The following is a 16,036-nucleotide window of genomic DNA, read 5'->3' on the forward strand; positions in this document are numbered from 1 at the left end:
CCTCCAGCCCCGCCTCTTTCGCCCCCGGCCCCGCCCCACCACGGCCCCGCCTCACCCCTCCTTGTAGCCCCGCCCCTGGGCGTGACTTCTCCCGCCATTCACTTAAGCCTCAGCCACGCCCCCCCGCGGTCTGATCCCGCCTCCCCCTTTCGCCCGCCCCCGCCGGGGTCGCTGCGCGGTGACGCAGCAGGAGGAGCTGAGGCGGCGCTTCCCGCCCTTCCTCCTCCTCCTCCTCCTCCTCCTCCTCCTCCTCCTCCTCCTCCTCCTCCTCCTCCTCCGCGCCCGCCGGACGAGGACAGAGTGGCGGAGCCGGGGCACCTCAGCCGCTGCCGGGGCCCGGGGGAGTAGCCGGGCTGCCTCCGGCCATGGTGGCCCGCTCGTCGCTGGCGGGGCAGGAGCAGGCGCGGCGGCGGCGGCCGCCATTGCTCGCGGGGGCCGCGGTACTATGAAGGATGGAAGCGGACGAGGTGACGATCCGGGAGCAGAACTTCCACAGCCAAGTGCGGGAGTACACGGTAGGTGCCGCCGCGGACCCTCGCTGAGCTGTCACTGCTCTCTGCCGTGTCCCCGGGCGCGGGCGGGTTGTCCCGCTCTCTCCCGCTGTCCTTGCCTGCCCCTCGCCCCAGTGTCCGGAGGGACTCGGGGGCCTGCCTCGGGTGGGCAGAGAGGTGAGCGCACCTTCGCTGAGGTGCCCCTGGAGCTGGAGGATCCCAGCACTGGCCCCCGGGAGGGTTTTCCTGTCCGTGTGCCTTCAGCGAAAGATGGAGATGCGGTGTATGCGCGCAGGGCACCGGTGCGCTCCATAGGAGTGCTCTCGGAACAGGTACCGGTGCAGCAGCCTCGTGAGCAGTGCTCAGCTTCGCTAAGGGATCCCTGCGAGCGGACATCGTTTCTGTGCACAAGTATCTGAAGGTGAGGCACCAAGAGGATGGACCAGGCTTTTCTCGGTGGTGCCAGTCACCAGGAGATGAGGCAATGGGCAGAAACTGATGCACAGGAAGCTCCACCTGAACATGAGGAAGAACTTCTTTACTGTGCAGGTGACCGTGCGCTGGAACAGCCTGCCCAGAGAAGCTCTGGAGTCTCCCTCACTGGAGGCATTCAAGAACGTCTGGATGCAGTCCTGTGCCGTGTGCTTTGGGATGGCCCTGTTTGATCAGGCAGGTTGGACCAGATGACCCACTGTGGTCCCTTCCAACTGTGACCCATTCTGGGATTCTGTGAACCCCTCAGTCCTCAGGTGCAGCCTTGTTCCCGTCAGGTGTGCATGGGATTTCATGGTATCACTTGTTATACTGGGATTTTCCTGCCTTGCTGGGCTGTGTGCAGTGCTGTGTGTAACTTTGGTGTTTCCCTGACTCCTCATGCCCTGTGCCCTCCCAGTGGAGCACATGGCAGTGCCTGTGCTGTCCCATCTCAGCCCTCCATAGGCAGGTTCAGCACTACACCCTGCGTGCAGACAGAGCAGTTGCAGTTTCCTCTCTGACAGCCTCATAATTGTTCTCAGGACTGTTCAAATCTGATAGAGGTGTTTTGATGGGGCTCCTGTCTCTCCTGCTTCAATTCCAGGAAGGAAACACAGGCTGCACAAGGGAGACATGCAGCATGGTGTCCTGTGAACGTGCTGCCCTGCCTCAGCAGGGGAATCATGTTTTCTTTGCCATCCCTGTTGTCTGGGGGGGAAAAACCAGATTTCTTGAATTAAAATAAAATTTCACAATTTAGCTTTAAGTGTTTTTCAGCCTTGTTGGGAGACTCTAAAATACCATGGTTTAACTGGTTTACGTAGCACTATGGCTAGGTCATTTAATAGCAGACTTGCTTGGAATGTGTTAATAACTCTTCTGTAGTATACAAATCCATGTTAAGGCCTTTCTTGTGAAATATTCTATTTCTGGGACCTTTTTTTCTGAAGAGTGCAAAACAAGCCTGTATGAGGAGAGCAGCTACTTTATGGTTTTTTTTTTTAATGTCTCTTCTTTGGGCGTAGACATAGTGTATGTCCTGGAAGTCATGACTAGTGGAGGGCCACTAAAAGTAAAATACTTCTTTTTAAAGAAGGCTCTAAGTGTTATCTTAATCACCTTTGTGGTGTGAAAACATGGATGTATGTACAAATCTTCTTTCTTTTCCCTCATGTCTGTTTTTCCATTTGTATTCCATTGTGTGCTAATTATCTCCTACTTACTTTCACCAGAGTCTTGTTCTGATAAATTGGATGCTACATATTGTGGTTTCATTCAGTAGGAAACAGATTTTTGAGTCTGAGGAAATGGCTGTGTGTAGCCTCTCTGGGCACCATTACAAATAGTGAAGTCTATTAAATTCTTAAAGAAGTAGTTCATCTGTATTTCAGGTACTCCTCCAAAGTTAGAGGGACTTTTTCAGCCCCTCCAGAGCAATTGGTAAATCTTCCTACTGGTGTAGTCATGTGAGAAATCACACAGGACATCAGTAACTCATTTTAGAGGTGCAGCGTTGTTTTGTTTGGACAGTGGACTCAGAATATTCTTGCTCTTGAAACTTCACTTTGATGTTAATATTGATCACAGGCCAGCTTTGTTATTGTTTAATCAGTAGGAATAATAATAACAATGTTGCCTTCTAAATCATACCTTAGTATAGTTGTGATCTTGTCTTTAATTTATGTTGGAACACCATAAGGTTTTATGAGTGCATGGAGTGCTGCCACCCTCATCTGAGTGTGCAGCCTCCTGTGGCTCCCATGTGGCTGCAGGAGAATATTGCAGATATGAGTGCATTTGTGGTTAGTCTGAGCATGCTGGAGCACACAGAGGATGTTGCTTACATGTGCAATTATGTTAAATCCTCTCCTTACCAGTCCTGCCCTTGCTGCTCATGAAGTTATATGGTGAATAGAATTTCTTAAAATATGTAAATAGACAATTGTTGTGTGGGCAGTGGGTGTAATCATCAGCCCCTCAGCTGGAGCAGGGAACATATTCCACTCTGACACATGCATTAAACCTTGATTCCAGCTGCAGGTGGGCTGGGGGCAGCAGAGCAGTTAAAAGAAGCATTTGATATTAAAAGGTGTAGTGGCTTTAAATTGGGATAGGGTAGGTTTAGATTAGATAATGGGAAGAAATTCTCTGATGTGAGGGTGGTGAGGCTCTGGCACAGGTTGCCCAGAGAAGTTGTGGGTCTCCATTCCCTGGCAGTGTTCCAGGCCAGTTTGAATGGGGCTTTGAGGTACCTGCTGTAGAGGAAGGTGTCCCTTCCCATGGCTGGGCGTTGGAAACAGATGTTATTTAAGGTCCCTTCTGACCCAAACCATTCCATTCCAGTTATGGAATATTGCAACAGTGACCTCTCTAAGCCTGTTAGAAGCAGGAGAAATTTATGTTGTCTGTTAGAAGTACCTTTGAAGAGCTAGTTGTGTGGCACAGCCTTTACTGGAAGCTAAAATGATACATTCATGAGAGAAGAGAAATCAAAGTAAGCTGATGTACTTGAAAAGAAAATCCTTTTCACTTTTCTCTTACAAATTTTCTTTGAATACGTACAGAATTTCTATATTGTGCTCGCTGATGGAATCAGAGTCCTAAGGGCACACTGAGTTTAGCTGCAGTGTAATGCTTTATTTCTGTTTCATGTATTCTCTGAACTGGCAAGCTACAAAGTTTTCCATAAAGTTGTGTAACATAAAAAAAAATTCAAGGCTTGTTATGCTTTTCCTGGTGGTGCCTGTCTCTTTCTGTAGGCGCCAACTTCTGCTAATTCCACCTTCAAAAACCAAATATTTCTGACACATGTTTATAGATTGAGCAAGGGTAGTAAAAGATTATTTTTTAAAAAATACATCCTTTATCTGCTTTTGAGGTGACTCAGTGGTTTAATGCTCAATTTAACTCAGGGCTGTTTGCTCTTCACCTCATTTGGAGTGTCTGTATGGCGCCTGTTTTTCAAGAGGGTGCCTGTTTGCAACAAAATCATCTGCCTTGGATTTTGTTGCTTCATGAGGATGATCTGTACTACTAGAAGGTGGTTAACTCCCTAGTCAGGCTTGGCTCTTCAAACATGAATCTGCTCTGCAGGGAATCTGTTGTTTTGAACAGTTGTTGAAAACACCAAGACTCAAACTTAGTCTGAGTCTGAACTTTAAAATTCAGATGCTATGAGATGAATGTGGACACTGTGAACTGGTGTCCCAGTGTAAGAGATGGCACAGCCAGGAATTTGTTTGGAGTCAGTGAGATCCTTGACTTCAACAAAGCCAGAGTCATCCTCAGTTCTGGCTAAAGGGGGTGTCTTTCTGAAGAGCAGCTTTAGTTGATGTGTTCTGCACATGGTCAGGTTTGTGTTCTGCAATTGGTCGGTATTTGTATGAAGGAGTTCAAAAGTTCAGACAATATTCTGTTAGTTTAACCTTCTTGGTCCTTTAGATTAATTTATAATTTGCTGAGATCTTGCACATCCATGGAAAATATTTGAACTTCTAGGGAACTGCTTTTCCCTTGGGTCCTGTTATTATGCCTGTTTATAAAGTGTTCCATGTTCAGCTGGTATTGTTGTGAACTGTTTATTCAAATGGAAATGGAGCAAGTGCAACGCTTGAGCCTCTCTCTGGTCCCCTGGGTTTACTTTTTAGAATATTAACTTCCTTTTTTTCCAGTTTGAGTCTTCTATTCTGCACTATTAGCTTGTATTTTTAAAAATACAAGCTAAATTTTTTGTTCTCTTTCAACTTAAAAAAGTAGGCTTTTGAGTATGTTAAAATATATACATATACCTGGTGATGAGGGTTCTTTGGCAAAGTAAATACACTGTGCTTGCATTTGTAATGTGGGGAAACCTGTGGAAGAACACAACAGAACTACTAGCTTCTATTATTAGCACCATAGAACTATTAGTTAGGAGTAAACATAGTATATTTGGAAATAAGTTTATTATATTAAATATGTAATGAAAAAATGTCTTGGTAGAATAATTCAAATATAAAAGTGCTATTATAACTTTAGAGTGTTCCATGTGAGTTCAGGCAGATATTGAAACTGGTGTAATATGGAGTTTATGTTAAATGTGATATGCTTCTATTTGAAGGGTTAAATTTTTTCAGGGGTGTAGGCTTCAGATGCTAAATATTCTGAGGAACTTAGTTTCTTTATTTCTTCTCTTAATTCAGTATGGCTACTACTGGCATTTGTCTTCTGTAAGGCTGTAAAATGAGGGAGCTGGTTTGAGCACTTGTGTTGGTAGTGGACTCATGTCTGTGACCAGTTGTTCATCCTTCACAAACTGAGATTTCCACAGACTCTTTATTTCTGCCAGCAGTGATGATATTCTGATTAGAAGTGTGGGTGATTTGTAAGAACAAACTTATTAAATACTAAAATGTTTTTGTTTGAATGCTTATGCAAGGTTATTTTTTAATCAAAAAAATGATGCCTTTTAATTTTTTCCACTTATACACTGAAAACTTGAGGACTACTTTATATCTTAAAGGGCTTGTATTTCAGAAAATAACTTTGTTTAGATTTCTCAATATTGCTTCTTTTTTTTTCCCCTTGAATATTTTGGGAAATATTTGTGACTGAATAAAGAAGTATTTGTAGCAGTGATGTGAGACATAAAGCTGAAAGATTGGTGCACATTTAACATAATTAAATATATAAAATGTTGGCATAATTCTGTCATCTTAAAAGTTTGCGTTTACTTGTAAACAAGGGTGCTGTACTGAACTTTAAGAAGTGATGAATCATCTTCTGGCTGTTGGTCCTGGGGATCAGCACTGTGGATCCATCTGGAATCAATAGGCATCTCAAAATACTTGGCATGGACAAGTGCAGAGAGATACTTATTCCCAAAACGGAAACAGCTTTTGGAGAGTTTCATTACTTCTGTTTACATAAAATAAGCATGAAAAGCTGAAGTGTAAAAATTTGCAAATAGTTACAGTTCAGAATAATTCCTTTTGAGTTACTGGTGTGTTTCTTTGGAGAAGCAGTTGACCACAAGGGTAACAAACTTCATGGAGGGTACAGGCATATGTTTGAGAAAATTTTGTATTAAGGTATAATTAGACTTGAGAAAATCCAATGAAAAGAGGAAGAACTGACAGCAAACAAAACCAGCTTTTCATAATGTGACCTAAACCAAGTAAATCTATCCTGGCTTTTTTTGAGTGGCTGGGCACGGAGTAGAGGGACTGGGTAAGATGGGGGGGGCTGTAATAACAGCTCAGTCTTTGCTGTGAGGAGGTTGCTGAGTGTTCCTGAGTTTATTAGCACAAGACCCCCTGGAATTAGGTGTTTTCAGAGAGGTTAAAGAGAGCTGAGGGTGAGCAGGTGACCAGAGTAGCAGAGGAGATGGTGGTAAAGTCAGAGTGGAGAGAGACTCTGAAGCACCTTGCCAGTGACATTATGATAAATTCAGGGCTCAGTTTTGTAGACATAGATGGAATTTTGGGTTGAGGAACACTGAAGAAAACGTTCCATTCATTGTAAGTTTACTGGTTGTATTTGAAGATGATGCAAGTGTTTTTTTCTTTTCTTTCTTTAAACTGAAGCGCTTTCTCCTTTCCGGTCTTTCAGCCTTTCCTATTTAATTTGGTCTTTATTCTCATTTAGGAGGGCAGTGATAACTTCTGTTGAGAAAGTCTTAACTTTTGCATCACTCTCTACTCCCACACTCTTCCCCCTTACCTTGAAAACCACTGACTCTTTCATGTGTGCTGTCAAATGACTTTCGGCCCTGCCTTCTTAAGAACAATCTTGCTCAAGAATTTAAACAACTTCTAACACAGGAAGAGGAGAGACTTAGAAAGTCATGACTGGAGTTTGTTTTTATGCATCTAATGACAAACAGCCGTGGTTGTTGTGTCACTCTGGAGGGTGAGCATAGAGCTAGGTAGAGGTGACCTGGAATGAGCTGTTGCTGTGACCCCCTGATGAGGTGTGACAGGTGAGATTGCTTCATGCTTTCAGCAGCTTTGAGCTGTGCTCTTTGGGACCCAACTGACTCTCAGAAATATGGTTTCAAAACTCATGTTGCTGTTTTATCAGCGGGGTGTTGAATATTCATATATAATAGTGTTGCTCCCCACACAGGGGCTTCTAGTTTTTGGTTGGCTGGATATGTTAAAAGTTGTTTCTAACTACCATCAACATGATTTCAAGAGAGAGCTCTGGGCTTTGTACTGTTCTAATATTTGAACACTTGAATAATTTTTGAAAATCATGATTAACTGGAAAATACAGAACTATGTTTCAGTTTCTCTATTTCCAAATCATGTGTGCCCTGCAGCAGGTAGTGTGTATTGATGGCATTGAAGTTTGCAGATGGCTGGGTTAATGTGCAGAGGACAGAAGCAGTGCCTATGACTGGGTTAATGTACAGAGGATAGAAGCAGTGTATTGTGTGTAATTTTCCCCCTTTTACCTTCTTGTGTGGTTTCCAGGATAGGCTTCACAATTGTCATCAAAATATGGTGCTTCACTTCTACTGATGACTTTAGGTGTCTGTTTAGGCCTTGATTATCCAATTTTTTCCATTATCTAACTAATTTCTGTTCTTAATGTGTTTATGGGAAAGATTGGTGCTGATGAGTTTTAGTTGAATTTGACAATAGGAACATCTCTCAAATATTTGGTGAGTTTCTGACTGTGGTAATTTATATCCAATAGAGAGTCTGCATTATTGGTGAGAATTATCAAAACATACAGCTACTGCTGTTTAAGTATGTTTGTATTTTGGGAGTGGGGGTGCCACTTAAAAATGTTCCAGGATATATGTGTGAGAAAAAGAAAGAGTATTTTTATGTGTTCGGATGAGAAATTTTATTAGCTCTGTCTTCTTAGATCTTCTGCATCTTGCCCTGAAAATTAATATTATCAAAGAAGCAGTTTTAAATAAATTGTTTACCAAGGAAGCTTTTGGGGTTATTTTTTCAGAAATGAATTTTTAATGGTATGACTGGAGTTTTAATATAACTGATTATTACAGCCTGACTTTTCAGTGTTGAATAATGCCTCATTCAATGACAGAATGTTAGAATGATCTAGGTTGGTGCTATTGTGTTAATTCTAGAGAGTGTTTTTAAATCTTGCACCTGTGCTGAAAAACATTTTTGAGTGAAGGGCTGTAGAAGCTGGTTTTTATCTTCAGCAGAATTTTTAGTACACAGAAATCTATTTATAATACATTTATATATATTTATAATTTATATTTATAATATATTTATATGTATTTATAAAATATATATTTTTGAGTATTTCTTACTTTCTGTTGGATCCTGGATGTTTATTCTGCATGAGCAAGTCTAGGCACCTTCCCCTGAACCACTTATAATTTCTTCATGACTTAGGAATCAAAAAAAGTGGGTCAACCTCTTGCAAATGTTTTAAGCCAGGGAGGAGTCCTGAGAAGAGACCATACATGGAGGGGAATCATAGGTGGTGTGGAGGGCAGTATTAATGAGAAAAATTAATCTATGGTCATAGACAGTCACAGAACATATTTGATATTTTCTTGTAAGATTAAATTTAGTGTGTCATGCCAAGTGTATAAGGCTGGCTGGTTTAGAGTGAACTTAAACCACAGCAGAGTTAATTTCTCATTTGAGAAAAATGAAATTTCCAAGTAGATGATACAATGAATGCCAAGGTCAAACTGAGACCATAGACAAAGATTTCAGTTTTCTTTAGTGTGCTTTGTTGGTTTGTTATTTACTGTTGACACATCCAAAACAGGTGGAATGCCTTGTTTGTTTTTTAGGTGTCAGTGGGATAATTGAGTTATTAGAAATAACCAAACAGAGCTGCTTGTCTCCACCTGTACTTTCTTGCTGTTTATTCCTGCCATCTTTTCTATGAGTAAATAAAAGCAGTTGCCAAGTAGGACAGTAGGAGGAAGCCTTTTAGTTGCCTTGTGGTATTGTAATGCACATTAAAATACTTCAACAGCATTAAGAGATGGATGTATAATGGTGTGTTTGTTGGTCTCTATTACAGAAATTAAAACCCAGAAGGGCAACATTATTATTTTCTCTAGACAGTAATCACAAGCAAAATACTGACTGTTTCATTTTCAACACTTAAACATGTAAATAGTCATATTCTACATGGTGATATTACCCAGAGTGATCTCTGCCTTCTCTTTTCTCTGTGCTGTTTTTTCTGTTTAGGGAAAAGGACACATACTGTAAAGTAACAGCTAGAAGTGGAGATGTTATGTCTGTAGCCTTGTTTTCTGTATCATTTGCATAGAAATGCTTGTAGATGTAATAGCAGTGACTTTATTTTAATACTGACACAGCCACTTCATTTTAAAGTTATTTCCTTTCTTCCCTTACATTTTGGAGCTACTTTTTGGAGCTTCTTGATCTTTCATTTCATACATGGCATAGTAGAATGTTGTTTGCTGCTTGTCCCTTGCTCCTCCAGGTTTTCCCTGTTTTACATGCTAGTATGCAACCAAGTTGGAGGAAACAATCACTTATTTGCTTTGATGCTTTTCAAGTGGAAATGAACCTGTGTTGAATCTGTGTTTCCTGCTTAGAAGTGTTAGGTTAAAGAACATTACTAAGTGTGGGATGTCTCTCTGTGAAGTAGTTCTGTGGTGGTTCCTTGCTGCTAAGAGTTGTTCTGCAAGATGTCTGTCTCTTTCACAGTGGGAGGACATCCCTGACACAGCCCTGCAGGGGCCTGTGCTTACACTTAATAACACATTCATGAATGACCTGGAGAAGAGTATAAATTATGAAGTGACTAAGTTTGTAATGATGCTTGTTTAGTCAGGAAAGTAGAAAATAAGGCTTAGTGGGCTCCAGGCTCCTGCTCAGGGGAGGGTCAGCTATGGTATCAGACTACTTGGGGCTTAACAACCCCTAGGAATGGAGATTTGTAGCCTTGCTGGGCAACTGATTCCACTGCTTGGCTCTCCTCATGGAGGGGATTTCTTCTTAACTCCAGTCTCATCACCACGGTCAAGAGCTCAGCTCCGTGTTTTTACTGACCTCCTCAGAGGTACTGGCAATCTGCTGTCAGGTCCTCCTGAAACCTTTTTGTCCTCAGGCTGAACATGCTGATGTCCTTCACCCTGTCTGCACCAGGACAGTGTTCCAGCCTCCTCACCACTGGTGATCATCCTTTCTGTAATTGCCAACTCCTATACTGGTGGCTCAAAACTAGACACAGCAGCTCCATGTGACAGGGTGAATGCTTGGAGAGGGAGAATTACTTCCCATGGTTATTTGCTTTGCTTCAGTTAATTCAGCCAGGGATGCTCTTTAAGGTGTGTGCTACCAGGGCACACTGACTGAGAGGTGATGGACAATCACTGGACAAGGCACCTATATTTTTTCCTAGTGTAAAATACAGCTCCCTCACAACTATTGAGAATAATTCCATGCTATATAAATAGAATCCTGTACATAGAAATGCATCTTTTAATGTGCACACACACAAATTGCAGTTGTAAAAGATGGTTGAATCTTGTAAGAGGGGGAAAAAAGAACCTTACACATTTTCAGCATAGCCTTTCTTAGCATGAAAATGTAGCTTTTACACTTGCAACAGAAGATGATGCTTTCCCAATCTGAGGCATGAATTTCAGTGCCAGAGTTTTAAAGATCATCCCCACGGACAAATTAGTGTCAGCTGATCTTCAGTAATTGCCACTGGGATAACTACAGTGTGATTTGACCTGGTTCAGACTGTTACTGCTCGTGTAGCTTTCAGTGCTGGCCCCTTAGAGGCACATGGTATGCAGGTAATTCTCACAGGAGCTGGGAGATGTGTGGTACAGATCCAAAAGTATGGTGTGGATCATACTTGGATGACTTTGGATGAGAGATCCAAGGTTATGACACTGTGGAAGAGTTGGTTACAAGAGACACAAGAATTCAGTGTGTGTGATTGTAGTGCAGTGTGTCTCCAGAAGCAGCCTCTCCTGGTGTGTCTGGTGTGTAATCTAAGTAGGAGCAGAAGGCACTTCCTTTCCTGAATAAAGATTAAGGGCTTCAGGGGAAGACAGGTTTCTTTTTGCTTGTCCTACCAGAAGTTGTGTTTAGTCTGTGGGAAGAGATGTAAATGAATTATATACTTGAGGTTTGAAGATTTCTTAACGTGCCATCTGTTAAAAAGGAGCCCCTGGATGTGGCACAGAGTCCATGTGTATTGTTTTCAATTTCACAAAGACATTACCAATCATTAAGAATTGCTTTGGATGACTGTTTGGCTATAACCATGGACAAGTCTTGGGCTCCTTGTAATTTCCTTTATATTTTGACCTGCCTGGTCAAACATGGACAGTGTATTTCCCCTGTAAGGTCAGAATGTACCCTAGTTGTGTCTAAAGTAGCTTCCCAGTCTAATTATGGCAACAGATCCACAACTACTTGTGCCCCTCAAATGTGGAATGAATTTAAGGAAATAAACTTTAAGATTGAAAAGTGTTATTTCTTGTGAAGTGGGGGATGTCAGAAGTCCTTATTCTTCACAGTTGGGGTACTTTGTCTGCACAGTGTCTTGACTGTCTCCCCAAGTAAAACCTGGAAAAGCTTCATTTGAGCTCCAGTGAAAAACTTGCGGAGAACTTGGGGATCTGAGGAATACAGCTCATCCTAGATTTGCTGTATTTGCAGCATCCTTTTGTGAGCTGTTATTGTGGAGATGGGTGATGGCATTAATCACTGCTTTTTGATTGGAAGCAACTTGCAATATAATTTGCGTTTAACATTGTATTCCAATGTTGCCTCCAATACTGACACACACAGTAGTTTCTGAAGGAAAGATGGAATTAACCAAATATAGGCTCTTTTGAATTTTTTGTTTTCCTGAAGGTATCAATGTAGTTTTGTGTATGGTGTTCTTTTGTGACTAGTGCCCTGTTTCAGTATGACTACCTGTGCTTTTTAATAAGTGGTTAGAAATGGAATTGATAGATGAACTTGATTGTATGTAGTGTGACATTAAGGTGTGGCTTAAAAAAAAAGGAAAGACACGGTGACGAACTTGAACCCTAAACCAAAATTTCTGCTGAAATGTGACAGCTGCTCTGCGGTAAGCAATTGGGGAGGACAGTGCTGATGGATCCAGTGGCAGGGGGTTAACGCTGAGTTACCAGTGTGGTTCTCAGGCTCATGGCTTAAGCATTCAGAATGGAGGCTAGACAGAATTAAGGGGAATAAAGAGGATATTTACTGAAGAGCCTACAAAGGCCACGCCTTGGCAGTACCAGAGCCACAGCTGTGGCTCTGCCTGGATGGCTCCAAGTTGGAAGCGGGCAAAAGCAGGCTTTGTCACAAGAGCTCCCATTTTTATAAGTTCTGGTCCATTAGCATATTGTGCAATTACAGCCCCAGCCCATGAAGTCCCATTCTTATTGTTTTTCTCTCCTCAGTTCACACTGTTTATACTCTTGGGCCTGAGATCCAGATTGGCTGTCCTTGGGTCCCCAGCTAGAGAAGGAATTGTTGTGTCTGCCTACTCTGTGAAGAGAGCTTACCATCCCCTAATATGAAATCCAGACCCACACCTTACCATCCCCTAATATGAAACTCAGACCCACCCACCAAAACAGCACAAAATCAGAAAAAAAGAAAAAAAAGCTAAAACCTGAGGTATCAATGTGAGTGTGGAGAAGCATTTTCAGTGCAGCAAGAAGGACTTAGTGCTGTTACCTACAGCTGTAAAATCTTACCTGGAGTGCTGCATACAAGCCCAGCCACTCATAATTGAGAAATATGAACAGAAACTACAGCAAATACAAACAAGGCTGGATGGTTTCTTTTCCTAATACAAAAATACCCTGAAACAAACAGCAGTATGAGGAATAGGAGCTCAGGGTTGCAGTGCTGACAGGACAGTGGAACCTATTCTTCAGCTATCATAGGCAACACATTCCTTTTGCCCAGCTTAACTGAGTTCTACTCTAAAAATAGTTGGGATGCTGACTTGAGCTGTTTCCTTTAGAAAGCTATTCAGAATGCATGGTTAGAAACAGTTCAGGATCAGAGGTTTCACTGAGTGTAAATTGAGACTGCAGTAATGTTTCTGAGTTTGCTGTTTAACTTGTTTTGGTCAGTAATGAAGGACTTTTAATCTGAATTCTTTTTTAAGATCATAAATAGAATTCACTTTCACTTAATAGAATTTATTTATTTTCTTGCCAACAATTTCCAAATTTTCAATGATAAACAGTTTTATCAAGCATTTACAAAGTTGTTCTCAAATCTGACAGAAGTAAAGGGAGACTTACACTAGGCTATAGAGTTACCCCTTATTGTTGGGTTGCAGAGTAGCTGTTATCTAAAACCAGAAATCCAGCATTTGACAGTTTGTGTTACTGGACAGCTTTCATCTGCTCTGCCCTCAAAATACCTGTTATCTTAGTGGTGCCTTGTAAGTACAGACCCACATTTTCATTTTAACCTTGCTATCACAGAATAAAGGTCATCTGTTCTATTTGACAGTGTAAACAAGACTACGGTAATTTTTATTCTTGTTAAATAAAATTAAATAAAAAATGAGCTTTAACTATATTTTTGTTTTACACAGGTTACACCGTGCTATTTGCATCTGACAGATTTTTAAATTCACTTACCCTGTATATGTGATACCTGATTTTCAAAAGTGGGTGCCTAAAATTAGATGTCTCTTGCTGTAGCCTTGGTCTAGTTTTCAGAGGAACTGGAAGCTTAGAGAAGGATTCTCTTTCAGCACTGGCAGTGCATTTTCCAATACTGACAGGATGAGCTGTGTCAGAGTACCCTGAAAAACCAAGGCTGTTCTCAGTTTTTGTTCTTCCTGTTTCAAAAATATACCAATTTTTAAAAATTAAATCTCAATAACATTCTTTAGAATGACTTATTTCAAGGGCTGAGTTCTTTATCAAAACCATTTCTTCTTTGAGGAATCCTTAAAAAAGTTGGAGTGGTAAGCTCTATTCGGATTAAAAATTGGAATTCAGAGATCTAGTTATGAAATCTCATTTTCAGTGCCTGTATTTTGGGTGTTGCTGCTGTGTTTCCTGCACAGAGAATGAACTGGGTTGCCACTTTCAGACTTACAGCACTCTTGTATTTCTGGGAGGGACCTGGAAGTCACCCAAGTGCCATACTCAGATACTTGGCTATACTTGGGTTTTTTAAATCTGAAATGTCTGACTATGCCAGAAAAATAACCCTTTCGGTTTATTTTTATCAGTATTTCTTACAAAGTCTGTCTTTCATGAATAATACATTATTCTCCACTGTGATTTGCTGTTTTGGATGCAGTATTGTTATTTAGATGCAGATTTATCAGGGATATGATCACTACCTTCACTTTCACTTTTCCCTTTCTCTTAGGGTAGCCTTTCTGCTCTTGATTTTTTTAAGACAGTGAGTCTTAAAGGTAACAAATCTACAAATTATAGCTTCAAGAAATAGGTCCAGTGGAGTGAATTTCCAAAACAGAATGGCATGCTTGCTTCTTGTTGCATTTCTGACTGACTCATGTGTTTAATAGGCATAGGCATCCAGGATTAAGGCAGCAATGTTGAACCACTGATGCTTCATTCAGGAGCAAATAAAATGTGTAGGGTTTGTTTTTGTGGGTTTTTTTTTGGCATGGAGGGTTAAAATTTTCCTGCTGTTCAATTCCCTCCCTATAGTATTTCCAGCATTTTTAAAGGTATTTTGGTCTTATCTTATTGTATTGTTATTTTTGTGCTAAATCTTATAAACAACTTGGTTCAAGGCACTGTGGGCAGAAGGTGTATCTGACCTAAATAAACCACCAGCCTTGTGAGAAGGGAAGTTGTGCCCTTGGCTTCTGACTGTGAAGGAAACAGTGTTTGATGAGCTCATGCTTGGACATCCACTGTAGGCACGAGTCTTGCTTGTGTGTGTTGTCACCTGGAATTTGTTTGATTCAAGACAGGATGCAGATAGTAAACATGTTTGTTTCTTTCCACATGTGCTGACAGCATAGCCCAAAATAGATCCTCAAGAGCCCATTATGTAAAATACAATTACCCTTAGGGTCCTTTTGAAGGGGATACAAAGCCTGATAACTTTTACAAATCAAGTGGATTCAAACTTCCAAAATCAGCCCATCCCACTCCACACACTATCCCTGAAGCAAAAAATCACACTGTGAATAAGTATTTTCTCTTAATTTTAGAGTGCAACTTGCTGACCATATAATTGATGCAATACCTGTTATTCTAATAAAGCTGTTTTAATGGGTTTAAGTTTCTATTAATAAGATAGAACAGTCTTGAAATTTGCATAAAATATGCTGATGTTGATCTGAATTCAATTTTAAATTGTTTAGACTAGATTTACTGCTTATTATAATCCAGGCATTTTTTCATAACCTAATAAATGCAATTTTTTTTTCCAGATCTGTTTTCTCCTGTTTGCTGTTCTCTACATAGTTTCCTACTTTATAATCACAAGATACAAAAGAAAAGCAGGTAAGCATAGAATCTTTAATATGTCAAAAAATTTTTGCTTTTCAAATAAATAGATGATTCTTTTCCTGTCCATCTCCACAAGGAAAGTGGAGAAACAAAACTGTTTGTTAGGCTCCTGGTGTATGGCAGCCTGGATTGACCTGGTTGTGTATGACAGCCTACATGTTAATTGTTTTGAGATGGAAGAAAGGGGTTAAAGTCAAAGTAGGTGCTTCTGCCTCCCTTGCCTTGAGATCCTGTTGTTCTCCTTTCACATCAGCTTTTCCAGGATAAGTATCTTCAGCTGTTTTTTAGCAGCAAAATCAGGTTCTGAGCTTCTGCTAGGAAAGTGAAAGGTTGCCAGTGCTACAGAAGGGAAGTAGCATTGTTTCTTCAAAAAGTCCTGCTCTGATTAGGTATAGCTATTATTTCAGATGTCTTAACCTGTTTGACTGCACCACTGAAGTTTAGAAAATACCTTGAGATAATACTCTGTTTCTTTTCCCTTTGGGAGCACTGTCTAGTTTCCATTCTAAAACTAGTCTGTAGGAAGCTCTGTCATTTTCTTTGATATTTTTCTAAAGACAGCATAAAAATCAGCATAAAATCACAGAATCTTTGACTTTTGACAGCT

General features: G+C 41.0%; 1 protein-coding gene across 3 annotated transcripts in view; it reads left to right on the forward strand.

The window, feature by feature from the left end:
• The first annotated feature begins 285 nt into the window (after nt 1-285).
• LMBR1 (limb development membrane protein 1) overlaps nt 286-16,036 on the forward strand; it is a 68,344-nt gene continuing 52,593 nt past the window's right edge. For 2 of the 3 annotated variants that reach the window (XM_084204030.1, XM_084204031.1), the window contains exons 1-2: nt 286-515; nt 15,351-15,423. In XM_084204030.1, the coding sequence (XP_084060156.1) occupies nt 453-515; nt 15,351-15,423 (136 nt within the window). In that variant the 5' untranslated portion in view covers nt 286-452. Of the gene's footprint in view, nt 516-15,350; nt 15,424-16,036 lie in introns of those variants that run through there. The other variant, XM_084204032.1, reaches the window with a different exon arrangement.

The sequence above is a fragment of the Fringilla coelebs genome (assembly GCF_963513975.1).
Source record: "Fringilla coelebs genome assembly, chromosome: 1".
Classification (NCBI taxonomy): domain Eukaryota; kingdom Metazoa; phylum Chordata; class Aves; order Passeriformes; family Fringillidae; genus Fringilla; species Fringilla coelebs.